Source organism: Elephas maximus, chromosome 16 (assembly GCF_024166365.1).
Source record: "Elephas maximus indicus isolate mEleMax1 chromosome 16, mEleMax1 primary haplotype, whole genome shotgun sequence".
In the NCBI taxonomy this organism is placed as follows: Eukaryota; Metazoa; Chordata; class Mammalia; order Proboscidea; family Elephantidae; genus Elephas; species Elephas maximus.
This window is the reverse complement of record NC_064834.1, coordinates 2941140-2968305: the sequence shown is the minus strand read 5'-3', so window position 1 is coordinate 2968305 and position 27166 is coordinate 2941140. Positions and strand designations below refer to the sequence as shown.

General features: G+C 50.0%; 1 protein-coding gene across 1 annotated transcript in view; it reads left to right on the top strand.

The window, feature by feature from the left end:
* Positions 1–4201: 4201 nt before the first annotated feature.
* DRGX (dorsal root ganglia homeobox) overlaps positions 4202–27166 on the top strand; it is a 37871-nt gene continuing 14906 nt past the window's right edge. The window contains exons 1-5 of the mRNA XM_049855946.1: positions 4202–4235; positions 8372–8469; positions 9188–9289; positions 12565–12743; positions 12823–12935. Of these exons, the coding sequence (XP_049711903.1) occupies positions 4202–4235; positions 8372–8469; positions 9188–9289; positions 12565–12743; positions 12823–12935 (526 nt within the window). The remainder of the gene's footprint in view (positions 4236–8371; positions 8470–9187; positions 9290–12564; positions 12744–12822; positions 12936–27166) is intronic.

Below are 27166 nucleotides of genomic sequence, written 5' to 3'. Positions count from 1 at the left end.
TAGATGCTCCAATTTCCAGCATTTTATTGCTGCTCTCGGTGCTTTTGAGATGACAGCTTTCCCTTCCTAGAACAAGCTTAAAATTAGAAAAATCAAACACCCATCAGAGAAAGCAGATTCTCTCTCCTTTTAATTGATGTACAGCAGTAAAGCTCCCACCACCCCGGAGCCCAGAGCACCCTTTGCAGACATTTTCAGGGGCCGGAGCCTGCTGGTCAGCAAGCCACTTGGCCTGGGCCAGGACTGTCTGCTTTGATGAGCTGGGACTCAGTATTCTCAGCTCCAAGATGGATGGCACTAGAGGAGCTGCTTCCCCAACAAAATCTGGCCACAAATTTTGGGAGAAGAGAGTCACTCTTGATCCACTTTATGTTTTTTTTTTTAAGTGAACAACCTTGAAAGTTGAACTTCTACTCTGCCCTGCTGGACCCGAGGTAAATCAGTGCACCCTATTTAGTTCCAGAAAAGGATGGTTATCCAGACGGCAGCCTCTGCAGCTTTTGGGTGTTAAATACTCAGCAAAGGACTGTTGAGGACCACAGAATTGTCTCCTCAGAGGCTGGAAGCACCCCAGGTGGGGTGGGGAGGGTGGGGGAGATGTGAGGCTCTGTTGAAATCTGACATGACCATGGTTTTAACTTTAAATAAGCATTTCCATCCTAATGGAACCCCCCTCTAATGTCTCCTGCAGCTTTGATTTTGGGACACGTCACATTCCTCATTAAAGCAATCACTGTTAAAACATAAAGCAACACAGGATTTATTTCTTCATTAAACTGATGATCCGTATATGAAGCCAATTAACGTTATGAGTCTGGTGAACATCAAGTGTAAAGAGGTTAGAGAAAATTAAAAGCAGTCACCTTGGTCTTTAGATAAAGAAAGTACACTTTCAGGTTGTAAATTATCAGAGTGTCCAAGCGGGACAGATCGGAGAATTTGGTTAATTGGGAAATACGTTTTGCTGCACAAGATTTAAGAGGGAGAAAAGAACACTTTTCCTTACTAACAGCCTTTTTTGGGAGGAGGGGGATGATAATGAATATATTATTAGTCGCCTCCTGAGGCCAGAGCGTAGGAAGCAATTGGGAAAAAAGGGGGAATCGCGTCATCAAAGTTTCGTTTCTAAGGTTGTTTGGTTGCTTGTTTATTCGCTGTTTTTCAACAGGAAGGAGCCCAGCCTCCTAGCTCCCGGAGAGAGACGCTGGGCGAGGGGAGGCCGAGGGTCCCGAGCCGGCTCCTAGTCCTACGCGAGGTTGGTGTTTTTCTGGAGTACAGCCGGTTGTCGCGCGGGGGAAGCCGCCAGGCTCGCGTCGGAGGACCCAGGGAGGATCCGAGCCAGGCAGTGAGGGACCGCAGGATACCTCCCGCTGTAGCTGCGGGACGGGAGCCCTGCATTGGGCCGCGGAGAGTTCGGTCACTGCTGCGAGCGCTGAGCGCGAGTCCCAAGTAACTTTCACAGACTTGGATCGGGAGAGGACTGGAGTTGGTCCCAGAACGATCGGAATCGGGCCGGGCGGGTCCCACCGCGGTGCAGCGCAGGGCCCGGGCAGAGGTCTGGGAGCGTCGTCTTTCCGCGCTGTCCCGGTGGAGCCGATGCCGCTGTCCAGGGTTCTGACCGGTCGCAGACCCTGAGCCAGCCAGGTCCACCTCCGGGCCTTGATGGTGACTTGCTTCGGAGGAGGTCAAGGATGGGGAGCCGAGACTTGACTTGTGCCTTGCTGGTTTCTGGGGCCCAGAGGCTCCCAGTGTTGGAATGCGAGTGCGGAGGGCTCCCGCATAGATACCTAGGTGCGCCGTAGCATCTCCCCCGAGCCTGCCTGGACGCCTTCCTCACCTCACTTGCTCCGGAGCGCGCAGGGCACGCAGGCGGGTAGCAACCTGAGGAGGCTTTTAGAAGCTTCGGGCGCGTAAGGGCAACCTTAGGCTCTTGAGAAGGGCTCCAGAGAGCAGGGGTTCTCTGAGGGAGACAGGGAGAGACACCGTAAGCGCGAGCGCGAGCTGGACTCTTGGCCCGGACGGAGAACGCTGATCGGCTCCGGGGCTCCAGCCCTCTCTGCGTAAAGCAGAAACCGCGCTCTCCGCCCATCTGCCCCGCCGTCCCCCGCCTGCCGCAGCACTCGCCTCCAGGACCTGACTGCGTGCTTCCCCGAGTCCCGCAGCCTGGACTCGCGGAGTCGGTAGTCCTGACAGAGCTGGCGTCGCGGACTCCCTCTGCTCTGAACAAGCCCCAGTTTCCAGCCGGCTCCTTCTGCGCGGCTGGGCCCGCTTCCCTCTCCGGGGCGGGCTGACCCCGGGAGGGGCCGCTTCAGGTCCAACGGGCCTTGACTTGCCTCTGCAGGAGAGGCGCCTTCTTTCGGGAGGGTTCGGAGGGGTGCCCACAGCGCTCCAGCTCGACGCGCCTCGCCGGTGCGGGTGTCCACGTGCTGCCCGCCAGGCCTTTTGTTTCCAATGCGCTGTGTCTTTAAGATCAAGGCTGGCTCCCGGGCCTTGCGGGGACCCGACCCACCGCCTCTCCGAGGCTCCCAAACACAACATTAAAATGTTTATAAAATATTCAATTTATGCAGTCTGTCCAAGAAGCCATCGTCCCAAAATAAAATCAGCAGTCTAGACGGAACACAGACACCAGAACCTATCAACAGTTGTCTGACTTGCATCTTCTGATGCATCTTGAGTGGGTCATAATACCAACTTTATTTTCAGTGGTGCATAAATTAATTACACGCATTTAATAACTAAAATATCATTATATTCCCCCTTTAATATCATAAAGGCTTTCCGCCAGGGAAGCACTTAATAGTGCAGGGGGCCGTAACGGGCTATTATCCTGGTGTAATGCCATTACAGAACCAATTATACGCCATCAGACTTGCCTTTTTTGCAGTTTATGTGATTTGATCCAATCCCGCGCCCCGGACTTGAAAATTTCAGCCCGGCACTTTAGAGTTTAATTTTCACCCAGGCAGAGGGAAGGGCGGTCTCTCTCCGCTGAGTGTCTGTCTCGGATGCGTTTTAAAAGTAATTGCGAAGGGTCCCACCGCATATCATTTGCATCGAGAAACAACATAAATTCAGGGACCCCTTGCTGAGAACAAAATCAAACTTTCCTTTTGTACGATCGCTTGGAAAGGGAAGCCGTGTGCAAAGAGTCCCCCCAAAACCCATCCGGCGGCGACAATTAGCAGCGCTTTTTCAATTCGCAGCCCCACGGCCGCCGGGCCTCTGACAAGGACGAGCCCAAATTCAAGCTTTCCCGGAGAAAGAAGGTTTGAGTCAGAGGGGGCAAGGGAGGGGCCGGAGTGTTTAGAAAAGAATGCTCTTTTTTGGGAAGGGGGAGGGTGGAAGGGTGGTTATTTCCCTCCGCTTTAAAAGAAGAGAAGAAAAACCTTCCTGATGTTTGCTGAGAAATGACGTTTTTTTTTTTTTTTAACACCACGTGGCCCATTTGTAAGGCCCAATAGACCTATCCAAGTTACTCGCTGTAGACAGCGCTGGAAATAATCAGATTAAGGCCAATTATGCGTGAGATTATAAAGGCGAGTGCTGAGCGGCGGCGCGCGCTGTAGACAGACAGCAAGACATCTGGCCACTTCCCGAGTCACTTTCCTGATCCTGCGGGCGCCAGCCGCGCCGAGCCCCGCCCGCCTCCAGCAGAGCCGGGAGTGTCGACGGGAGGCGGTCACGCTCCGGCCTTCCTCACCCGCCGCCCGCCCGCCAGCCCGCCGAGGTACGCGCGGCTGCTGGCCGACCCGGCCCGGCGCGCCCGGGCCTGGGGGCTCGGCTGCCTTCCTGACCCGAGCTGCTGGGCACGCAGGTGGCCCTGCGCGCCCGCCGGCCTCGGCTGCCGTGCCCAGGCTGCAGGGCTTGTGGCAGCGACCCCTGAGAACGGGAAGCCGACCGCGGGAGTTTGGTGTTGGGCAGGGGCGGGAGCAAGGCTGGGGAGGTGGACCCCAGCAGAGGGGATCGGCTGGCGAAGACATTGCCACTTCCCCTCGTGACTCCGCAGTGGGTGAGGACTCTGGGAGAGATTTTTCCAGGAGATGAGCGTCCGGTGCGCCCCAGGTCCCGGCTGGGTCTCAGGAAGAGGGAGATTTAGGCTCTGTCGCTGTTTGCTTTGCAGCCAGGCCGGAGCTGCGCGCCTGTCCGTCCCGCGACCACCTCCGAAGACCCAGCGGTCGAGCCGAGCCGGCCGTCGGCGATGTTTTATTTCCACTGTCCGCCACAGCTAGAGGGTGAGTAAGCGCCGCGCCCGGGGCCGACGAGTCTCTGGGCGGCTCCGCTAGGCCGGCGCCGGCGGGAAGGGACCCGAGAGGCAGCGGGACTGGCGGGTGGTGAAGTCCTCAGCTCGCGAGGGACGCAGCCGCCAGGCGGTGAGCAGGGCTGCCCGGGCCCCCTGCCCACACCCGGCTCCAGCCTCCGCTCCGCCGCCACCTGCCTCCCACCTCCCTCCCCGCCTGGGCCGGGGCGGCCCTAGGCTACGCGCGTCGCGGGGACCGTCCGGATGCTCCCAGCACAGATGCTGGTGTCACGCCTTTAATCGGGGCCCCTGCCCAGGGGGCAGCATCAATCTTTCACGGGTTTTTTTTGCCAGCATCCCGGAAAGCCGAGACGGACTCGGCAGTTGGGCTGCCGCGTCCTGGGCCCGACCGAAAGCCGGGAACCTATTCCTGGGCAGTTCTCGCTGGGGGCGGAAGGCGAGACTGCTCTGGTCCCGCCAACTCGGCAAGTCTGGGCCACTCAACGGTCCATCCCGGGTGCCCGCCGTGCAGCCCCGAGCCGGGTGGTCCTTCCCACCTGGCTTCTCCTCGGCCCCAGATATCCAGGACTCCCCACCCTTCCTAACTTTCAAGGGACAGTTCATGCCATTGAGGGTCTCCAGGCCTTGGAAGAAATTTCTGCTTAGAAACCTGATTGTTAAGTAGGGGTGGGGTGGTGGGAAGGGGGTGCCCTAACCTAGGGCCTAGGGGGCCCTCCACCTGTGTGTGTTGGCGGGGGTGATTGTGGCTGCTGTAGACCCTTTAACACACCTTCCTCAGTCTGGGGATGTCTGGTGGATGCAATACTAGGACTGGACTTTGGTAACCTACCCTTTTGATTTATTTGTGGGGTGGGGGAATTTTGGAGTCAAAGGAGTGGAAGGAGACATGGGACAGGACAAAAAGGAAATGAGAGTGAGGGCCTGATCATCGGGTTACTTGCAGCAGAGCCTCACCTCAGCTGGCAAATGTGCACAGTGATTTCAGAAAGTTTGCGGGGTAGTTTTCCCGTAAAAGATCTTAAGAGTTCAGCAGGGTTTTCTGAAGAAGGATAGTGAGGACCAGTGTTGACGCTGCCAGCTCTGGAAACATCCTGGAGAAGGGAAGCCTGAGCACTTATCTGCAATTCACCCCTTTTGGCCTCCAAGGACCCAGACAGGTGGGTTTTATGAACAGAGAAGAGAGGCGCACCTGGGACAATGTATCCCAGGATGGAGGGGCCATCTGCAGGTGTACGGGTGAGCCTTCTCTGTGCCTCTGAACCCCTGGTCTGGAATGACTGCCCAGGGGGGCCCAACTTCTGGTCAAGTGGGAGGGCAGAGGCTTGGACACTTAGCAGGTGGCAGGTTTCCTCGTGTCTGAAAGTGAAGGCCCTGCAGGTTTCAGAAGTCACTTAGGGAGAGCCGGAGCACAGGGCACTAAGCAGCTTGCTGCTTCCAGTTCAGCCCACAGGGTATCTTCTATCCTCACCCCTGTGCCTTCCACCCAGGCACTGATTCTGATTGATATGACCAGAAGGACAGGAGATCGGTCTTCAGGAGCCTTTTTATCCCTTTACAGATGAGTTTCTATGCCGGTTTTGCACACTGCAGTGTTTATTTTAGGTAAATGCTGCCAGGGAGGAGGTGATCTGCAGCAGACAGAAAACCTGAGAGCAGGCTTTGGACGATGACAGCTCGCAAGAGCCTGTCAGCTGTTGGTTTTTATTTCTTATTAACATAGAGAGGCAGAAAGAAGAAAGCAAAGCAGGGCTCATAATCTCAGCCCTCAGATAACGTTGCAGATAGGAAATAAAAGCTACTGCACATACCTGCTCAGGGAATGCCAACAGTACGGCCTTGCCAGGAACGTTCTTGTCTCTCTATCTGGGCACATTTTAATAAGGACATTCATAATTAAATACTGTTTTTGATGGATATTATCAAATTGCCCTCTAAAAAGGTGGCACCAATTGATGCCCCCACAACTGGTGACTGGACTGCACGTTTCCTGCACCCCTGTCTGCTCTGGAGATCATAATACTCTCCATTTTTTCCCCCCAAGATGGTGAAAATAGTATTTCTTGTTGTTCTGTCTTGTTTAATTATCAGTGAGGTTTAGCATTTCATAACATTATCAAACTTATATTTATTTTTAAGCAAAAAGCCTATTCCCATTTTCCTTCAGTTTTATATTAGGTTGGTCATCTTCTTTCTCACTAATTTGATGAGCCATCAGCCTTTGTGAGGTAAAAATTGACATGTAGTGTTTCACTTAAAGGTGTTCTGTGTGTTTCTGTGTATATGTCGTGGAGCAATGTGGGCCACCAGGTGTGAGTTAGAGTTCTGGGAAGGACCGTGATTGGAGAGCCTCCGAGGTTGCATTCTGTCCTCACCAGCCACTTGCTGTTTCAGAAGGAGACAATTAGGTTTCCTGCAAAATATTGGCAATAAGATTGCTTTGAGGTGCTCCCTTGTAAGTTTTCCATGAGCTAGAGAGAAATGTTTGTGACTAGGGTTTTGAAGAAGAGTGTGATTTGGGGGGGAAGGCTTGGCAGAGAATGGGGGTGCCGTGGCTCTGAAGAGTACAACGACAAATAGGAGGGAGTCTGTTTAGAAGAGAGAATTTTAGAAAGCCGGAAGGACTGCTTCTCCCAGGCCGAGGTCCTTCTGAGGGATATTGTTCGGGCAGTTCGGCAGGTAAGCTCCTGAGGCTGGAAGTGCAGAGATCCTGATGACAGAGCCCCTGGCAGGTGAAGCACTTGCTGGTTAATGGAAACGTGCTCATTTGTTTTCCTAAGAAGCCATTGTGGACTATCAAGTAAATCGTGCACATTTGGAAAACGGTCTGAATGCACGTTTGGGGCCAAACTCCGTTCTGGCTTTACAGCAAGCTTTGGAGGCTGCCAGAGAGGACAATGCCTTTCTTTGCCAGGGAAGAGGGAGCTGTCTCTCCTTTATAAGGCCTGGCCAGAGGGTGGGGTGTCCTCTGAGAGTGAGCCCCACCTAAGTCTACTTGGAATTCAGGACAGCTGCTATTGGTGCACATCTTTTGTTAATTGACATCTATATAACAGATCCACTATGGTGCTGATGAGCTGTGACAAATGGTAATTAATATTCATTTATAAACTTCTTACCTCCTAGGATCCTGCAGTTCTAGGGGGAAAGTACTGCAAACTCTTGATGTTTTCTTTGCTTCTCCATCCTCCTCAATTCCCAGCCTTTAACTCTTGCTGCTCAGAGAAATAAGGGGAAGTGGACTCACAGGTTGGCCAAGGATACAGATGCTCATATTCCAAGGTCAGAGGCAGGGGGATGAACTAAAGGAGCCTGGGGCAGGGGTGCAGCTGGGAGCCAGAGGACAGACAAAGGCTCCACCTCAAACCAATGGCCCTCCTGGCTCAGAATCCAGAATTTCACAAGAAGTGGCCACCTTGGGGGTTAAGGCCACCACCTTTTCTAAGAAGTAGGCATCCAAACCAAAACCAAACCCACCGCTGCTGAGTCGATTCTGACTCATGGTGACCCCACAGGACAGAGTAGAACAGCCCCATAGGGTTTCCAAGACTATAACCCTTACGGAAGCAGACTGCCACATCTTCCTCCCACAGAGCAGCTGGTGGGTTCAAACCACTGACTTTTTGGTTAGCAGCTGAGCACTTTAACCACTGCACCACCAGGGATTCTTATGAAGTAGGCATAGCTGGGCCTAAAGTCAAAGATCTTTGGGAAAGAATGAAAGAACAAGAGGGAGAGAGAACATGAAAGGGATGAAAAGAGGGGGCTTAATAAGAGGACGAGTCCCTGAATGATGCATGGTTAGTGCACTTGGTTGCTAACCAAGAGGTCGGAGGTTCCAGTGAACCCAGAGACACCTCAGAAGAAAGGCCTGGCAATCTACCTCTGAAAAATCAACCATTGAAAACCCTGTGGAGTGCAGTTCGAGTCTGACACGCTTGGGGTCGCCGTGAGTTGAAGTTGACCCCGCAGCAACTGGCTGCTCGCAATAACAGGAGCGGAGAGCGCAACTTTGGGAGCGAGAGAGCTGGGCGAGCTGGAGGGCTGCGGTGGGAGCCCCCGAACACCTGCATGGCCTGGCCGCTGGGGGCTGACCCGGTTTGTTCCCAGTAGGCACTGCGTCCTTCGGCAGCCACTCGACGGGGGACTTTGACGACGGGTTTCTGCGCAGAAAACAGCGCCGGAACCGGACAACGTTCACTCTTCAGCAGGTAACAACGCCTCCCCTTCTGAGAACTGCCTACTTCCTGCCTCCACAAACATCCGAGTTTGAGCAACGCTTATCTTTTAAAATAAGGCCAACTGATTATGTTAGCTGGATCTTTGTTTTCTTGAGCAATGTATATGGCAAGGGATCTGTTTGAGGGGAGGGCAGATGGCTGTCCCATTTGCCTTAGTTTTATACCTGGGGAATATTTCAATATCAGCGATATAATGTGAACCTCACAATAAGCCAGGGCTCTGTAGACCAGCCTCTGTCCTAGTCCTGGAGCAAACTGGAGCAATTGGGATGAGGACCCAAATATCCCAAAGGGATTTCTGTAGGACTGACACAGTGAAGGCATCTCGGGTTTTTTCCATTCTCCACCCGACAGAGGAAGTTTGCTGAATGACTCATTCACAATGCTATCCTTAGATTCCTGATTCCTACAAATGGGTTTAAACGGAAATGGGTATAACTACCTACTCCTCTCTCATTCCTTCTTACTCAGAGAGCACCGAGGTTGTTAGTAAGTCCAGCTCCTTCCTAAGTCATCCGTGGTTGAGATTTTCATTCTGTGGGATCTTTTCAAACAGCCCTTTCCTTACTCCCCTTCCCCCATTTGACTGTGGAACTGCTTCCTCCTCACTGGTAGCGCCTGGAATACGCATCTGCTTCCCTTCACCCAGCCACAGCTCTCCCCAGTAAATAGGCTTTCCTTTTACCAGCTGGAAGCTCTTGAGGCAGTTTTTGCCCAAACGCACTACCCAGATGTCTTCACCAGAGAAGAGCTAGCCATGAAAATAAACCTCACAGAAGCTAGAGTGCAGGTAAGCATCCTTGTTAATTATTTAACTCTCTCATATTAAATCTGGCAAACTTTTTTTTTTTTTGACATCATGACTGCAGAGTGCACATTTGGCCAAAGAAAGCAAATGAAGACTATCTGTCATTTTCATGATGCACTTTAATAACATCAACATAATGTGGAATATTAGATTAGGTTGATTAATCGGTCATTCATAATTAACTAGTGATAATGTTCTACACTAATTTGTCCGCGTCTCTAAGGTACTAAATTACATCAATGCACATCCATTTCCTTGCTTTGGAAAAAAAAAAAAAAGAGCTGAGATGCTCTTCTCAAAGCAGCCCTGACCGCTCTAGGGTAAGGCGGGTCAGCGTAGAGAACCGAGTTTTCAGATGGGAAGCAGGGTAGGAGCTGTTTTCCAGAAATTGCATCACGGCCAACTTTTCCTCAATATGCGATGGTTTCAACGAAGTGGATCCAAAGGATGTGTGCAATTTAAAACTCTTTAAGGGGCCATAGTGCAAGGGAGGGCCCTGGAGATGAGCCTGGCCCACAGTGACCGTCTGGAAGCAGCATCTCTTTACAGGAGCTACACGGTGATTACGTTTAACTGCACAAACCCGTCGAGCCCAGCATCTGTGCCCGAGCTCGGGAGGAACCGATTCACAGAGCCGCCTCTCCCGGCGAGCTGTTCTTTGAGCACAATTATACATTCACTTTATTTATGGGGTTTCCTCCATGCTGTTTTTATTTTATTTTTTTATGTAGGGGCTTGGGGTTAAGGCTATGCAAAGATCTAATTGTAGGAAATATAATAGTTTGCTTTCGGCTCCCCTGGGTCACGTTAGTATCTCTTAAAAACCAATGGCTGGAGAGAAATAATGGAATTCTGAGCAGTAAATTGGGGGTTGTAAACAACTTATTTCCCCTATAATCAGATTATGCGATCCTGATTATTAAATCAGAACATGAATCATTGGTCAGAGGCAGGCAAATTAAACTGATTATTATTTGGAAATGAAAATCTCCTTTGGCCAGGACGACGTCTCTCCTTTCTTTTTTTAATGCCAGCTTGCCAATAGCTGCCTAAAGACTGAACTGCAAATTGAGATAAATGACACAATTATTGAGCATTCAGAAGTGGAAGACCATAACTTCTCCCTGAAAGGTGCAAGGGTGAGATAGGGGTGGTGACAATTCAAGCGGGAATTGTTGTTCAGGCCGTTGTTGGCTATTATGCAAACAGACAATAGCTGTGAAGCGTTTGTTTAGTGAGCTTCCGTGTGGGGACAGGGGCTTCGGGCTTCCGCGGCGGGAAGGGAGATGTGTTTACATTTCTACCCCTTGCTCATTCAAACATGATTAATGTTCTATAAAGCAGGGTCTTAATCGAAGCTGATGTTGTCAAACAATAACTAAATAGGGAAATAAACGACTCCATCACGCTCCTTCCTCAGAAGCAGGCAAACTGTCAGTGCAAAGTCATTAGAATATGATAATGAAAAATAGCTCAATTAAATGTTGTTATAGCTGTGACCTTCATTCAATTAAGACGCAAGAAAGTGTCTGCATTTTGCTTTGCATTTAACTGCCCTAAATTTAGAATATAGATAAAATCATTATTCAATGGTTGCTGATATGTGCAATTAAAAGCAAACTAAATTAAAAAAGAAAGACACCCAGTTAAGGGAGAATGAGAATGAAGAGTGGGGTGGGCTCAGCCTGGGGACCCAGGTTTTCACCAGGGTGGCTGACATGTCGGCATCCATCCAGGGGAGAGGAGAGGATCTCCTGAGGGAACAGGAGGGAAGTCTGGCCAAGCCTTTTTTTAAGCCGGGGGTCATCTTCCAGGAGTAGAAGGGAGAGGCTTTGCTGGATGGGACAAAGAACAGCGGGATTTCACTGACCTCTAAGCAGGGGTGGGGTGTTGGGGGTAGGAGGGGGGGACACCTCGGGGCCGGGCTGCCTGACTTCTAGTAGGCTGCCCTTCTGCAAAGGCACTTTTGGTTTCCAAAGCTTAAAGCATTTCACGCCAGCCTTTAAGACGGTGCTTAAACAAACCAAACCAAACCTGACTCGTAGCGACCCTATAAGACAGAGTAGAATGCCCCATAGAGTTTCCAAGGAGTGCCTGGCGGATTCAAACTGCCGACCCTTTGGTTAGCAGCCGTAGCGCTTAACCACTACGCCACCAGGGTTTCCAAGAAGGTGCTTAAAACCAACACCCAATGCCGTCAAGTCCATTGAAGGTGATTAGGCCAGGTGAATCCAAAGCTGCCTCCTAACCTGAGGATGATGGAGATGGTTGATTGGTGAGGGCTGTGTTCAGTGTTTTGTGTCATCTTCCTAACAATGTTCGGGGTGACCACTATTATCCCTCAGCAGTTTGGATCATGGTTCCCAGCCAGGACACAGGGCTTCAAATCCTGATGACCTCAGGCAAGTGAATTAGCCTCTCTGCGCTTAATTTTTTCATCTGTAAAATAGGGATATTAGAACTACCTACCTCACAGAGTTGCAGTGGGTCTACACAGGCCTGGAATTCTGGAGTCGATGTTTCTAGTAGGTACACTGGGCTGATGGTCATGAACTTGTCATGATGTGTAATTGGGTGACTTCAGGATTAAATCCCAGGTGTGAGGCTTGACACACAAGAGAGCACTCAGATAAAGCTTGCCAGAAGAGTGAATGAGGACTTTTGATGAGGAAACCTTAGGGCAGTGTTTTACAAACTGCTTTGACCGTGACCCTAGTAGGAAATCCATTTCACATCATATAATCTACTTCCATGAAAGTCAGTGTAGATAGTTTCCACAAGATGGAACACTTTTTTTTTTTTATTGTACTTTAGATGAAGGTTTACAGAACAAAGATGGAACATTTTTACCCTTCCAATGAGAAATATATTTGAATGCTTTCAGTTTTTTTTTTTTTTTAACACTTCTTAAAACAAAAGACAAAACCTGCTGCAGCCTTCTAAATTGATTTTCTGACCCACTGATGGGTCAGAAGCTGCAGTTCCCAGAGCCCTGCTTTGGGAGGCCTTTTGGAGCAAGAAGGTTCTGCTTACCATGCACCTGGCTGCAAGGTGCTGCAGAGCCCTGGGGAGGGGTCAAGGACGTGTGCTTCGGGCCCTGGCTCCTTTCTCTGTCCGGTTTCTGTCTCTGTTGGGTATGTCTCCACTCTTGTCCCCTCCTCTGTCTGGTTTCTGCCTCTGTTGGGTATGCGTTTCCACTCTTGCTCCCTCCTCTGTTTTCTGCCTCTGCTGGGTATGTGTTTCCACTGGGCACTCAGGTTTGGTTCCAGAACCGGAGAGCCAAGTGGCGGAAAACGGAGCGAGGGGCCTCAGATCAGGAGTCCGGTGCCAAGGAGCCCATGGCAGAGGTGACACCTCCACCGGTGAGAAACATCAACTCCCCGCCCCCTGGGGACCAGGCCCGGAGCAAGAAGGATGCCTTGGAGGCCCAGCAGAGGTGAGGCTGGCTGCGGGAGGCTGTCGTCAGGGGCTGCGTCATGGGTCAGGGACTCAGTGTGATTTTCTTTCTCTGCCAGCCTGGGGCGAACAGTGGGTCCCACGGGACCTTTCTTCCCCTCCTGCTTGCCAGGGACCCTCCTGAACACAGCCACATACGCCCAGGCCTTGTCACACGTTGCTTCCCTAAAAGGTAAGTTTTGGGCCGGCTGGCGAGAGGGGCTGGGCTTGGCTGGCTTCGCTCCAGTGGGGATGATGGAGATGGCCGTCTGACTGTCCCACCTTCTGGGTCAATCTTGCACGCCTAGACAGCGCAGCCCCTTTCTCTGCTGTAAATCATAGCCAGAGTTACGGACAGCACGGGTTTTCACACACGAGACTGTGTTTGACTTTTCATGGCCAGTGACGTAAGTGGAAGTAGAAAGCATGGTTTCACTTGACCAAATGGCTTGTCCAGGAGGCGGTTATTTTAAAAACTGCCACTCTCCTTGTTCACATAGTCCTTCCTCTAACTGGTAGTGGTTTTAGGTGCTAAGCAGCACCTCCTGGTGAGGCCTGAGCTGTCTTGCCCGTTTGCTGTTGCCGAGGACTCCTGATGTCAGGGGCCTGAGCCGTCAGTGTCCGTGGTTTCCCAAGGTTTGCTGTCTTCTTAGTGCCTGTTACTGTCTGAAGGTTGGGAATGTTTAGGGGCTTTTTGTCAGGCTCAGAGTGAGGAACGCTGTAGGCTGTCCCCTGGGGTTTCTGGGGAGCTCTACTGGATGAACGGGCCCATCCAGTGTCTCCTAAGAACATTCCTCCTGTGGCCAAGACCAGGCTGGGCCCCAGGTGGGCCTGGAGGAGCAGGTGCTGGTGCTCCCACGTGGGGCTCCTGTCTGCAAGGTCTGGGAAGTGGGGTACAGATGCAGACTGTAAGCGTTTTCTCTGAGTAAACAAATGAGTTTCCTGAGACGTAGGCAACGGGATTGGCATCCTGCAGGATCTCCTGCTTGTCCTGTGTGAGGGCCTGAGGCCTCCCTGCCTTTGAAGAGCTCCTCCAGCTGGTGGGCAGATGTACACGTGGAGCATGGTAGCCTACACTGCAAATGTGGTTTCTTCAGTCTGAATGAGAGCCTGACCGAGTCACCCAGGGCCAGGTGTCTACAGGATGAAGGAGGCAGGGGGCAGTGTGTGCCGTGTCACCCAGGGCCAGGCATCTCCAGGATGAAGAAGGCAGGGGGCAGTTTATGCTCAGTGCAAGAAGGAAGGCGGAGGGTGTCAGGGCAGGGCCCTGAAGGCCAGGCTCCTGGCTTTGGGCTTTCCACAGCAGCAGGCTGGGCCTCTGAACTTGGCCTCCCCGGGGCCTGGAGCCACTTGTGAGCCGTCTGGGGAGTTGGGTGAATCTCTTTGCTCCATAGGCTGGGTGGGCAGCCAAGTTCAGCTCTGCCCCAGACTAGACCCCAGGGTCCCTCCTTCTGCTCCAGGGTCCAGGTGCTTGGACAGGGGACAGGTGGAGCCCCACGGAGCGGCCTGAGGACATGACCTCAGGACAGCGGGCTGATGGGCACTACAGAGGTGGGCCATCCCAGAAGGAGATGACCAGTGGATTTGGGCATCACCTGAGGGGTCAGTTTTGGCAAAGGGGCAATCCCAGCATCCCCCATCAAAGCCTGCAGGTGCAGCTCCTGAGAGTAACCACTTCTATAAATGTGTTTCGCTCACCCTACTCCAGCCCCATGAGTACCCCAGGTCTCTTTGCTGCGGGAGCCCATGGGTGGAGGCCCGAGGTGCTGAAGGAAGGGCTGAGCCAGACTGCCAGGCAGTGTGGGCGGGAGAGCAGCTGTGGCTGGGAGCAGGGGCACCCAGGGCAGTGCCCGGTCGGAGGCAGAGCTGGGGGCCAGAACCACACTCCTGACTCCCTGTGCAGTTGGTGCTCCCAGCTGGGCACCAACCCAGAAGGCAGAGAGCCTTGGGCTGGTGGGAGGGGCTCGCGCGAAAAGTCTCCTGTCTGTTCTGCCCCAGCTCCCTTCTCTAGCCCTTCCCCTCCTTTCTTCTCCCTGCTGCCCGCCCCTTTCTTAAGCCTTTCTGGTTGGTCTGTGACCCTGCGCCTGTCTCGCTGGGACCCACACTTTCCCTTGATGCTGCCTTGGCTGCCCATGGTCTTGGGGCGTGTGGACCCTGCAGATGTGGCTGAAACACCAAGTGCGTCTACCAACGCGTGGGTACATCTTTGTGCGTTGTGTGGGGCCGCTTTGGCATTGGGGGCAGACTTGTTTTAGAGCTGGTGACACTTTCAGATGTTTCCAGACCAGGTAGGTACCGACCACGAGTGCAGTGAGTTGGTGTGGAATGGCCTTTGCTTCCTCAAATCAAAATGAACTCTTGCTCGTTTCTCTTTAAACACACGGCCCTCTCGGCCTGTCTTTGTTTTTCCCACTGCTGATGGGGGCCTGGGTCAGAGATATATTTCTCTACTGTAAGAAACAGCCAGGCAAGCAGGGCGGCCGGGGCGTGGCGGGGGGCGCGGTGCTCTGTCCAGGGGGCCGGGGTGCTCTCTGTCTGGGCCAGGGTGAGGCAGCGGAGGGTGGGGGCCCTGTCCGTCTCAGGGGCCAGCTGCTCAGCTGCTGCTCCGCTCAGCAGACTGGCCCAGTGGAGTGAGGATGCCGTGTTGCCAGATTTCCTGACTTTCAAGAGAAGCTGGAAATGTGGATTTTTACTGGAAATAGTCCCATTTTTAAAATGTTGTCTTCAAGTCTTTGGGCCAAACTGGCAAGCCTGGGCTCAGATGCAGCCTGGCCTGCAGGTCTGTGAGCTCCATTAAAACAGCAGGGGAGCTGCAGCCTTCCCCGCCCCTCCATCCCCACTTTCTCCCTTGCCTTCACCTCCTCAGGCCCTTCACCCCCATGCAGTCCTGCTTGGCACCCTGGTCTGGCCCCTCTGACACCCTGGCCTTGTGGCCTCGTGGAGCAGTTGGCCTCTTAGTCTCTGGCAAACTAGGCCATGTCGGAAGGGAGGGGAGATGGACAGGCACTGGAAAGCTCGTCTGTCCCTGCAAGGCCAGCTAAGCTGTGATCTCACGGAGTCTGCACACAGCCCAGTGAGCTTCACACAGAGGAGGAGGTGCAGAGAGGCCTTGCTAGGAGGTGCAGCTGGGGTCTCTGCGCTAATGGTGGTGACGGCTGGGATCTCTTTACGTTGTTCTAAAAGCCATCTGACTCACGTGGGCATTTCTGCAGGGAAGGTACTCTGAGCTGGAAGTCTCTGGCTGCCTCTGAGCCGGCTGGGCCAGCCCAAGGGTGTTTGCTGGAAGGTGCTGGGAGACCAGGCCCCCTCAGGTCCCAGGGGACGAAATGTGTGCCTCTGCCCACAGCCAGGTTCATGCGCCATTGTGGTATGGAACCCGTGGGTTGGGGCCAGGACGGCCTTGTCACCATGCAGCCTACTTCTTCTCCTAGGCTTCCCCAAGCTGCAGGAATTAAGGTCATAGCTTGGCCTAGGCCCCAGACAGGAGTGACCCCCATCTTCAGAGGCAGCCACCCCTCTCTCTCTCTGGCCTGGACTGGGGCTGCTGGCCAACAAGGGACAGCCTCTGCTTGCTGGGAGGAGCCTCAGCCACTCCAGTGCTAGAAGGCACCTGGCTGGTCTGAGCCCACTCTTCCTTTCACAAATGAGAAACTGAGGCCATGTGCTCAAACTCGACTTACTCAGCCAGGTCTCCCCTTTGAGGTCTAGGCTGCTCACCACGGGATCCCGATGGGCCCTCACCCCCTCCTTGCCTGGCACCCAGACACTATTTCTTCATTCATTCCTCTGGGTCAGCACCTGCTGGTGGAGGGACAAAGAGGGCACTTGGACCCACGCCCTTGTCCCCAGCACACAGGACAGCTGTGAATCTACCTGGGTGGGAGCCCTGAGCGAGGGCCTGGACTCACCAGGACCACCAGAGTCCTGGACTAATGTGAATTGAGTCCGGGGCCCCTTCCAGCCCAGGCATCCCAGCCCACTTATCCAGGTCTGTGGAAACTTGCAAACGACACAGAAGAAGTGAATCAAAACTGATTTCAGTTCTCAGGTCCAAACTAGAGTTTCTAACACCCTCCCTAGGAGCGGTGGTCCTGGTGGGGAACACAAGCATGAAGGCAGCAAGGGTAGGCCCCTGCGGTTCTGGTCCAGCCCTAATAGCACTCTGGGTGTGGCTCTCCTGTGACTCCAGGCCAGAGGCTTGGGATGCGGGGCAAAGGCTACCCTGTGCAGCCTCCCAAGCAAGGCTGGAGGGGAAGGGCAGACGCCCAGTGCTCCAGAGTCGAATAGTCCCAGAGTAATGCCTGAGGTGTGTTATGTGTGTTGCACATGCAGGGTCTCAGTTGGGGTGCCTGACAAATGCTATTATTGTTAACATGTTCCTTCTCCTTGCCACACAGGTCCTACTTAACTTTAAAGGACTAAAGAAATGACTGCTTTCCCCAAACTTCTCCCATTTCTCTGCATTTTATTGCAGCTTAAGACTCACCATTTCCTTGTTGCCCCCGTTGCTTCAATTTTTGGCAATGTTTGGAATTTTTTCTGTTGCGATAGGATTTTCTGCTCAGAGCACCCATTTCCTCCAGGGGCCTTTATGTGGGCAGTGTGCTTTGCCCTGAGGTTGCTTAGAGAGCACCCAGGCAGGGAAGGGGCTGGGCTCGCTGCAGGTTTTATGACTGGGCGTTTCACGGAAATGCAAATAAAAAGGCAGCAGACCTCTACCCCAGGCGGGGAGGGTTTGCATAACAATAATGTGTGCTCAGAGAAAAAGCCTTGCAACACAAAGAGTTTTCCTGCCCTGCCTTATTGGCCAGCCCAGTGCTCACAATTCATTAATGCAGAGGAGATTATTAATGGCTGGGGGAGGCGCTGGGGCTTGTCCCGGGGAAGTGCTGGCCGCCGGACAGGCGGTGCGGCTGGGAGACTAGAGAGCCACAGGCAGCCAGGCTTTCACCCATGCACTTAGCCGGCTGCCTCTAACCTGTGATTCGCAGTGCTGGGTGTGAGGTGGAAATAATTACAGCTGCCAGGGGAGAACTTCCAGGATGCACTCCGTTCCCCTCTGTGGGCTCACATTCTGCTCTCCTGCAGGGGGCGCAGCAGTGGGGAGGAAGGCAGAGGTGGTGGGTGTGGGAGAGAGGAGCCCTTGTCCTTTGTCAGGGCAAGTCCCTAGAGAGAACGGAGACTGCTTTATTTACCACTAAATGTTCACCCACAAAGGCTAAACCTGGACTTCAAACTGGTTCTTTGCAGTGTGAACTCCTGCTGAGAATTTGCATTTCCACCCCAGATACACTGAATCAGAATTTACATTTTAACAAGACCCCCAGGTGATTCTTACAATAAAATTTGAGAACCGCTGCTCTACTAAGGGAAACCCTGGTGCCGTAGTGGTTAAGAGCTACAGCTGCTAACCAAAAGGTTGGTGGTTCGAATCTACCAGGTGCTCCTTGGAAACTCTATAGGGCAGTTCTACTCTGTTCTATAGGGTCGCTATGAGTTGGAATTGACAGTAATGGGTTTGGTTTTTGGGTTTTGGCTCTACTAGTGGTTCTCAGAATTGGTCCCTAACCAACAGCATTGGCATCACCTGGGAACTTGTTAGAACTGCAAATTCTCAGCAGGGGTTGGAACCAGAGCTGGAGGCGACAGCTTCCTCCTCAAAGCCCCTGAAAGCATTTTCCTCCTCTTCGTTTAGTCAGAAACCCTGGTGGCCTTGTGGTTACGTGCTATGGCTCTTAAACATAGGGGTCGGCAGTTCGAATCTGTCAGGCGCTCCTTGGAAACTCTACAGGGTGGTTCTACTCTGTCCTATATATAGGGTTAGGTCAACTATGAGTCGGAATTGACTCGGTGGCAGTGGGTTTGGTTTTGGTTTTTCTCTTTAATTGGATTTTTCTTTGTGTTGTGAATTTTAAAAACTGCCTTATTGTGAAATATAACATTTGTTCGAAAAACTCATACAACATTAATATAGAGCTTAATGAATGATTTTAAACACCTATGTAAGCACCGAAGAACCCTAGTGGTGCAATGGTTAAGCACTTGGCTGCTAACCAAAAGGTTGGAGGGTCAAACCTACCAGCAGCTCCTCAGGAGAAAAGACCTAGTAATATATTCCTATAAATATTTCAGCATAGGAAACCCTATAGGGCAATTTTACTCTGTCCTATAGGGTCACATGAGTTGAAATCGACTCGCTAGGGACACAACAAGAACATGTAAGCACCATCCAGGTTGAGAAATGATCGCCTTTCCCCTTCCATCTCTTTTACTCCCCAAAACTGAACCCCCATGCTGGTGTTTAAGCCTTACCACTTATCTTAGTCATCAAGTGCTATAACAGAAATACCACAAGCGGATGGCTTTAACAAACAAATTTATTCTCTCACAGCCTAGTAGATTTTGAAGTCCAAATTCAGGGTGCCATCTCCAGGGGAAGGCTTTCTCTCTCATTTGGCTCTGGAGGAAGGTCCTTGTCATCAATCTTCCTCTGGTCGAGGAGCTTCTCTGCACAGGAACCCCAGGTCCAAAGGACACGCTCTGCTCCTGGCACTGCTTTCTTGGTGGTATGAGGTCCCCCTATCTCTCTGCTTGCTTCTGTCTTTTCTGTCTCAAAAGAGATTGATTTAAGACACAATCTAATTTTGTAGATTGAGTCCTACCTCATTAACATAACTGCCACTAATTCCATCTCATTAACATCATAGAGATAGAATTTACAACACAGGAAAATCATATCCGATGACAAAATGGTGGACAATCACACAATACTGGGAATCATGGCCTAGCCAAATTCTTACACCTATCTTTGGTGGGGAAACCCTGGTGGTGTAGTGGTTAAGTGCTACGGCTGCTAACCAAAAGGCCAGCAGTTCAAATCCACCAGGCGCTTCTTGGAAACTATGGGGCAGTTCTACCCTGTCCTATAGGGTCGCTATGAGTCGGAATCAACTCGACGGCACTGTTTTTTTTTTTTTATGGCCTCTTTTGCTCAGCATTATGTTTTTGAGATTTACGTGTGCACGTAGGCTTTGCTGTAGGTCCTTTATGATAGTCTACGCACATGATCATATCATCTGCAGATAAACAGTTTGTCTCTTCCTTTCAAATCCTTACACTTTTTATTTATTTTTCTTGTCTGTGCTGCTGGCAAAGACTCAGTACATTGTTGGATAGAGGTGATGAGAACAGGCATCCTTGCCTTATTTCTTCATTTTTTTTTATGACAGCTTTATTGAGATAAAATTCACACATCATACAACTTATCCATTAAAGTGTACAATTCAATGATCTTTAGTTGATTCACAGAATTGTGCAACCAGTTACCACGGTCAATTTTAGAGCATTTTTGTTACCCCAAAAAGAGACCCTGTACCCATGTACAGGCACTTCCCATCTTTCCCCAACTCCCCCAGGCCCCTGCAGCACTAATCTGCTGTCTGTCTCTATGGATTTGCCTAGTCTAGACATTTTGTACAAACGGAATCATAAAATATGTGGTCTTTTGTGACTGACCCTTGCCTTTTTCTTTTTTAATTTACTTTTTGGGAATTAAAAAAATTTTATTGTGGTAAAATCTACAGAATGAAGCATTTTTACCATTTTCAAGTGTACAATTTGGTGGCATTAATTGCATTCACCATGTTGGGCGACTGTCACCCCTGTGTATTCCCAAACAATCTCCATCATCCCGAGCAGGAGCTCTGTACCCCTTGAGCGGTAACTCTCCACCCCACCTGCCCCCAGCCCCTGGCCACCACTAGTAAACTTATGTCTATGCATTTGCCTATCCTAGATATTTCATGTAAGTGGCATTGCACAATATTTATCCTTTGATGGCTGACTCAATGTGCTCAGCATAGTTTTCAAGGTTCCTTCATATGCTAGCATGTATCAAGGACTTCATTTGTCCTAATGGCTGAATACTATTCCATTGTATGGGTATGGCACATTTTGTTTATCTGTTCATCTGTTGATGGACACTTAAGTTGTTCCCACCTTTTGGCTACCATGAATAATACTGAAGATACCATCGGTGTACAAGTATCTGTTTGAGTCCCTGTTTTAAAGTCTTTTGGGAATATGCGTAGGAGTGGAACTGTTGGTCACATGGCAATTCTGTTTTTGACTTTTTGAAGTAGCTTGTCTTATTCTTGGTCTCTAGGGAAAGTGCTCAATATTTCATCATGTTTGCTGTCTTTCTTTTTAGATACTCCTTTTTCAGGTAAAGATATTTTCTTCTTGTTCCAGTTTCTTAAGAGTTTTAACTATTATTTAAAAAAATCATGAATCTGAGTGGATGCTGAATCTCATTGCATACTTTTTCTGTATCTGTTGAGATGATCACATCACATAATTAAAAAAATATATTAATCCGGTGAATTACATTGATTGATTTTTTAATGTTAAACCAATCGTGCATTCCTGGAATAGACCCAAATTAGATGTGACATGTTATCCTTTTAATATATTGCTGGATTCAGTTTGCTAATGTTTAGAGTTTTTGCATCTGTGATCATGAGGAGATTGGCCTGTAATTTTCTTTTCTTATAATCTCCATTTCAGGTTTTGGTATTGCTTTACTTAACAGTGGTTACCCCAAAACTTGGTGTAAGAAAACAACAGCTGTTTTATTGCGTCTCATGAGTCAGAGGACTGACTGGGCTCAGCTGGGCAGTTCTTCCACTGCTTTTGCTTAGGGTTTCTCTCAAGGTTGAGGTTGTAGTCAAATGGCAGCTGGGACTCATACATAAGAGAGGGCTTCACTTACAAGTGAAACAGGGATGACTGGAAGGCTGGACCTCTCTTCCTCTCCACGTGGTGTCTTCCCATGGCTAGCTTGGGCTAGGGATGGATAGCAGTTGGGTCCCAAGACTGCAAAAGCAGAAGATGCCAGAGCTTCTTGAGGCTTAAACCCAGAACTGGCAGTGTCACTTCTGCTGCATCTTATTGATAAAAGCAGGTCACAGGGTCAGCCTAGATGCTAGGGAGGAGACTGCACAAGGGCGTGAAGACAAGGAGGTATGGTTCACTGAAGGCCATCTGTGAGACTAACTGTGGCAGGTACCAGAAACCCTGGTGGTGTAGTCGTTAAGAGCTACCGCTGCTAACCAAAATGTTGGCAGTTTGAATCCACCAGGCGCTCCTTGGAAACCCTATGCAGCAGTTCTATTCTGACCTATAGGGTCACTATGAGTCAGAATTGACTCGACGGCAATGGGTTTGGTTATTTTTGGTGGCAAGTATCAAAGCCACAGTGGCTCCATGATATGAGTTGGGAGCATATGTTTTGAACCACCTTACCTTCCAGTCCTGATTACAAGTACTGTAATGGTAGTGGCCATATCTAACCCACCTCTAGGTCCTTCCAAGCCACTCTCACCCTAGCAGAGTCTAGTATAGAATGAAATGGAACGAAGTTTGCATAAACTGGGCCTGGGAAAAACACTCAGTGGGGACCGGCCTGGCCCTGTTGCTGCTGGCTGCCTGCTGGACCCCGGAAAGCATTGGGACCTCTTGTTCTTCACTCGGCCCCCTGAGCACTGCGCTTTGTCAGACTCTGAACCAATGGCTGGGCATCCACCAATGGATTAGACACATCTCTACTGCAAGGGGCTCACAGGCTGGAGGCTGGGCTTGGAGAAAAACAAAGAATTTCTGTCTAATGGGTCATAGTCAGGTGCTCTTCTAGAGGCAAAAAAAGGCATGTGAAGTTTGGGGAGGGAGCGATGCTCTGTCTTTAGGAATGGGGGGGTGTTCAGGCTGAGCTTGAAGGCTTACAGGAATGGCTGCTGGGTGAAGGCATTCTAGGCTGAGAGTGGCATGAGCATAGTAGAGCCTGAGGTCCGGATGGAGCACAGTTCTGGGGGAGGAGCACCTTATATCCTGGGGGAGCCCAGGCTCTAGGGTCAGACCAGCCGTGGCCCAACCCTGCCTCCCCTCTCGGGAGTGGCTAAACTTAGAGTCTGCCTCAGTCTCCTCACCTGTAAATGAGGATCACGATAGCCATATCTATGGCAGGTATGTGCCTGTGGCACGTCTTGCATGGCTCTGTGCCACACTGAAGTGTCCAGTAAACGCTGTGTGTTGTTATGATGGAGTCCAGGAGGTCTCTTGGGATGGTGAGGGTTTGGGTTTCTAAGGTGGCTTCTCTGGAGCAGAGCATCCTGGCTCCTGCTGGTCTCTGCTCCCCATGGGAGAGTCTCCCCATCTCTGAGGCACAGTTCAATATGGCCTGTGGTGTGTGGGCAGCTCAGATGCACCAGGGAAGGAGCACAGCGCCCTGGGGTGCTGACTCATGTCTGAGGGTGAAGATATTTGGGGAGCAGATGAGTTTTCATGGGGAAAGTGGGTGGGGTAGCACTAACCCCACTATGCCTTGCTGAGAAGCCCTACACCCACATCTTGATGTCCAGAGGACAGGGCTAGAGAATCCCAGAAGTTAAGATTTGTAAGGAATCTCCTCATCAGCATGTTACCATTGCTTCTGCAGGACACAGTGGGAGAAACTGAGGCCCAGAGAGGGCACGGTCCTACCCAAAGTCACACAGTATGTCTGTTAGAGGACCCAGGTGTCCCACCTTCCAGTCTACCACACCTGGTATTGATTCTATTCCTTTTCCAGCACCTACTGTCATTTTCTGGCTTTAAAAACTGCAACTCACTTTCTAGAAGCCATTTCCTATGGGTGCTGATGGGTTTGCCTTTCCTGCTGATCAATGGGGCCCTGGAGCACAGGGAGCTGAGCAGAGGCTCTGGCTCCTGCCCAGAGCCGGCAGAAGCAGCAGCCAGGATACGTCCAGCGTCCTGGCTGAGGCTGGAAGGAAGGGGCGTTGTACTCACTGGCATCATTCTGCACTGCCCTGATGGGCTCCCCAGACCACGTGTTCCTGCCGCTGTGCCTACTGTGCTAGGGGTCTTGGATTCAGGTGCTGCCATTATTTATTTCAAAGACAGCCAAGCAAAATAGAGCCACTTGCACTGGCCAAGACCGTATCAAAGCCCAGGCCTTGGCTGGGATGGTTGGCTGAGCCAGCTCCTCTCCTTAAGTGTTTGCTGAGCTAATCCAAATGACCAGAAAGCGAGCGTCCTTGTGAGAGAGCAGAATGCAGGGTCAAGCCCATCAGAGCAGCTGCCCAATTAACCTGGGGGTTTTGGCATTAATCAGGTTGGATAACTTTGCCATGGCCACAGCTTTTCTTTCCACAGGCCATTGAGGAAACTTAGAACCTGATGATGATGTAAGGAATTAAGGTACACCAGCTCCTTAGGGAAAAAAGAGGGTTTCTCTCCCTTCCTTCCTCCTCCAGGTTTTGGTTGAATGTTTACTTTGTGCCAAATCAGGACAGCTTGGTCCTTGGATCAGGAATGTGGGGCGAGGGTGGGGTAGAGACCTTACACGCAAATTTGGGAGAGAGGCGTATGCAAAACAAACACAATTCACAGTGAAAAGGTGATACAAAGCCTCAAAGAAGGACAGGAAAATGTACGCCAGGGTCTCCGAGGTAGATGATGTGCTTCCTGTTTGGGATTTTCCTTTTGGGCATTTGATTAATTCCTGTGTAAACACTCCATGCAAGCATGAGGCACTGGTATTGTGACTCACAAACATGTTTGTTTATTTTTATTTTTTTCCTATAAAGCAAAAAGAAATGGACTATGGTATTCATCTTGAACAACACGTAAATTCAGGGACTCATGTCCTCGTTCCACTGTGCTGCCCTTAACCTTCCAAAGAGAAAGCAGTGCACAGGGTTCCTCCTGAAACGAAAATTGTTGTTCACCTACCTTTCCGGGGAAAATATGCCGTCGGCAGAGACGAGACAGAGCTAACTTGATTTTTCCTGTCAGTCTCTGTAGTAGATCAATTAAACTGCCAATGAGATCAAATATTTCAGACTGTATTTATTACATTAAGTATTTATGTTCAGGCCAACCTTTAAAGCATGATGTCAGATAGGAAGGCAGGCCGATTAGATCAATTCAGCAGAATTTGCTGTAACTTAATGGAAATCTAATTGTGTGTTTTAATTTAACATCCAGAAGGTAGTATGTTCTCCAAACAGAACAGTTCCTAGGCTGCATATAAGGGCCAGGACTATCAGACTTTGGTGATGGCAAATGCTGGCAGAGACAGAGGAAAGAAGGTCTTTGCTGGCTGGTGAGTTGGTCAGGTCCCATGCAAAGGTACTCAACGGCTTTGATCTCCCCAGACCAGGAGTTGGGCGTAAGTGCTCCTGGGTAAGTTCTTCCTGGTGAGCCCTCAGCCCCTTGCCTGCCAGTCAGCACCCACTCTGGGAAGTCATTAGCCATCTTGGAGTCTTAGCTGACGAAGACACAATATTTCCTAGCGAGTTCCGTGCAGCTTTGTTCTAAAGGGAAACATCTATTCCCATCATCTGATAGAATCGAGATCAGAAAACGGACATCCGTTTTATGAGAGTAGTACCTGGTCAGTTTAGAAAAACCGGAAAATACAATAAACCACAAAGGAAAAAAAAAATCATTCATAACCTTAGCCCCCAGAAACCACTATGGATGTTTTTGTGTCAGTACTTCTCTTTTCCATTTTAAAATAGATATATTCATATATATATAACAAATAAATTTGTTTTAATAAATTATTCATAAATTTAAACTTTTTTACATTTTCTATTTTTAAATATGAATGTATATAAATACATAAAAAATATGTATACACAGTGTATACAAACATGCATACATATTATTCCATCTGGGTACGCGTATGTGTGTGCACACATGTACGTATATATTTACGTACACGTACAGGTAGCCCCTGACTTACGACAGGGCTCTGTTCTGAGGACTGTCGTTAGGTCAGTTCTAACTTGAATGCCCCCTTTTTTTGGTTTTCATTATTATTGTGTTTTATTGTCAGTATCTTTATAAATCTGATTTTTGAACATCTGTGAATGAACGTCGGAGAATGGTAACATTCGCGAATTATGCAACATTGTATGTCCTACCTATTACTAACCCTAAGATGTACAAAAACAACCATAAACCAAAAAAGAGACAGCTGTAAGTACAGTTCGTTGTCACTTGAATATGTCATAAATTGGGACTGCCTGTATTTGCATGTATGTGCGTATACATATTTTATACATACACACATCAAAATGAGACCATATTGACTTACTGCTTCTTAGCCTGCTTTATTAACATTTCCTCATGGCACTCAATGTTCTCCTGTAATACAATTTTGCAATAGCTACCACACGTTCTATATGGGTGATGAGTCAGCAAATTTCCCATTATTAGACCATTAGGTTATTCACAGTTTTTTTTTTCTTGCTATATGTCATATCTCCTTTGTACCTAGTTTAATTTTCAAAGTATTCATGATTATCACTTTTTGACAAATTAAAAAAACAGAAAACTGCTACTCTCTTCTGAGCGCCTAGTTTGGGCATCTAGTAATAACTAAACGACAGGCTTTTAAAGTTTGTTTGACGTACTTCTCAGCATTCTGATGGCAGAATGAGTTATTCTTCCTGGTCAGACAGGAAAGGCTTCCCAAGGAAGAGCTGTGGAGAGAGGTGTAGGGATTGTGTCTAATGCAGGCTGACTTCTATAACGTTTTGTCTCTCATATATCCATCATTGTGTCGTCCATGAGCAGCCACATCTCCTCCTAGCTTGTGGCGGTTTTGTAAGTCAGACAACCTGTGTTAGAAACGTGCTTAGCGTAAGATTCTTTAAGCACTTCGCAGGCTGGTAGAATGGTTATTGCAAAAAAACTTAGCTTTGTTGCAAATTTCACCAGCCGGTTCTGGGTTTACTCCTTGAGGACACTCAGAACAATCTAGTTCTTCAGCTGGTTGTTGAATCAAATGGAAAATTAGAATAAGCTATGAATTGTGACTTAAAATTTCTCTTTGACTTGCATGTTGTTGCTAGTTGCCAGCAAGTTAACTCTGACTTGTGGCAACCCCATGTACAAGAGAATGAAAGATTGCCTGTCCTGCACCATCGTTGACGATCGTTGGTGTGCTTGAGTCCATTGTTGCAGCCACTGGGTGTACTGAGTACCTTCCAACCTAGAGGGCACATCTTCCAGCGCTGTATCTGACAATATGATTGGCTATTTTTCAGAAGTAGATCACCAGGCCTTTCTTCCTAGTCTGTCTTAGTCTGGAAACTCTGCTGAAACCTGTCCACCATGGGTGACCCTGCTGGTATTTAAAATACTGGTGGCATAGCTTCCAGCATCATAGCAACAGTCAAGCCACCACAGTCTGACAAACTGACAGGTGGGTGTTAATTTGCATAGGGTTATGGAAGTAACGGCTCCCTGGGTGGTGCAAGCAGTTGAGTGCTTGACTAGCCAAAGGCTGCCAATTTCTCCAAAGACAGGCCTCTCGATCTGCTTCCAAAAGGTCACAGCCTTGAAGATCCTGTGCAA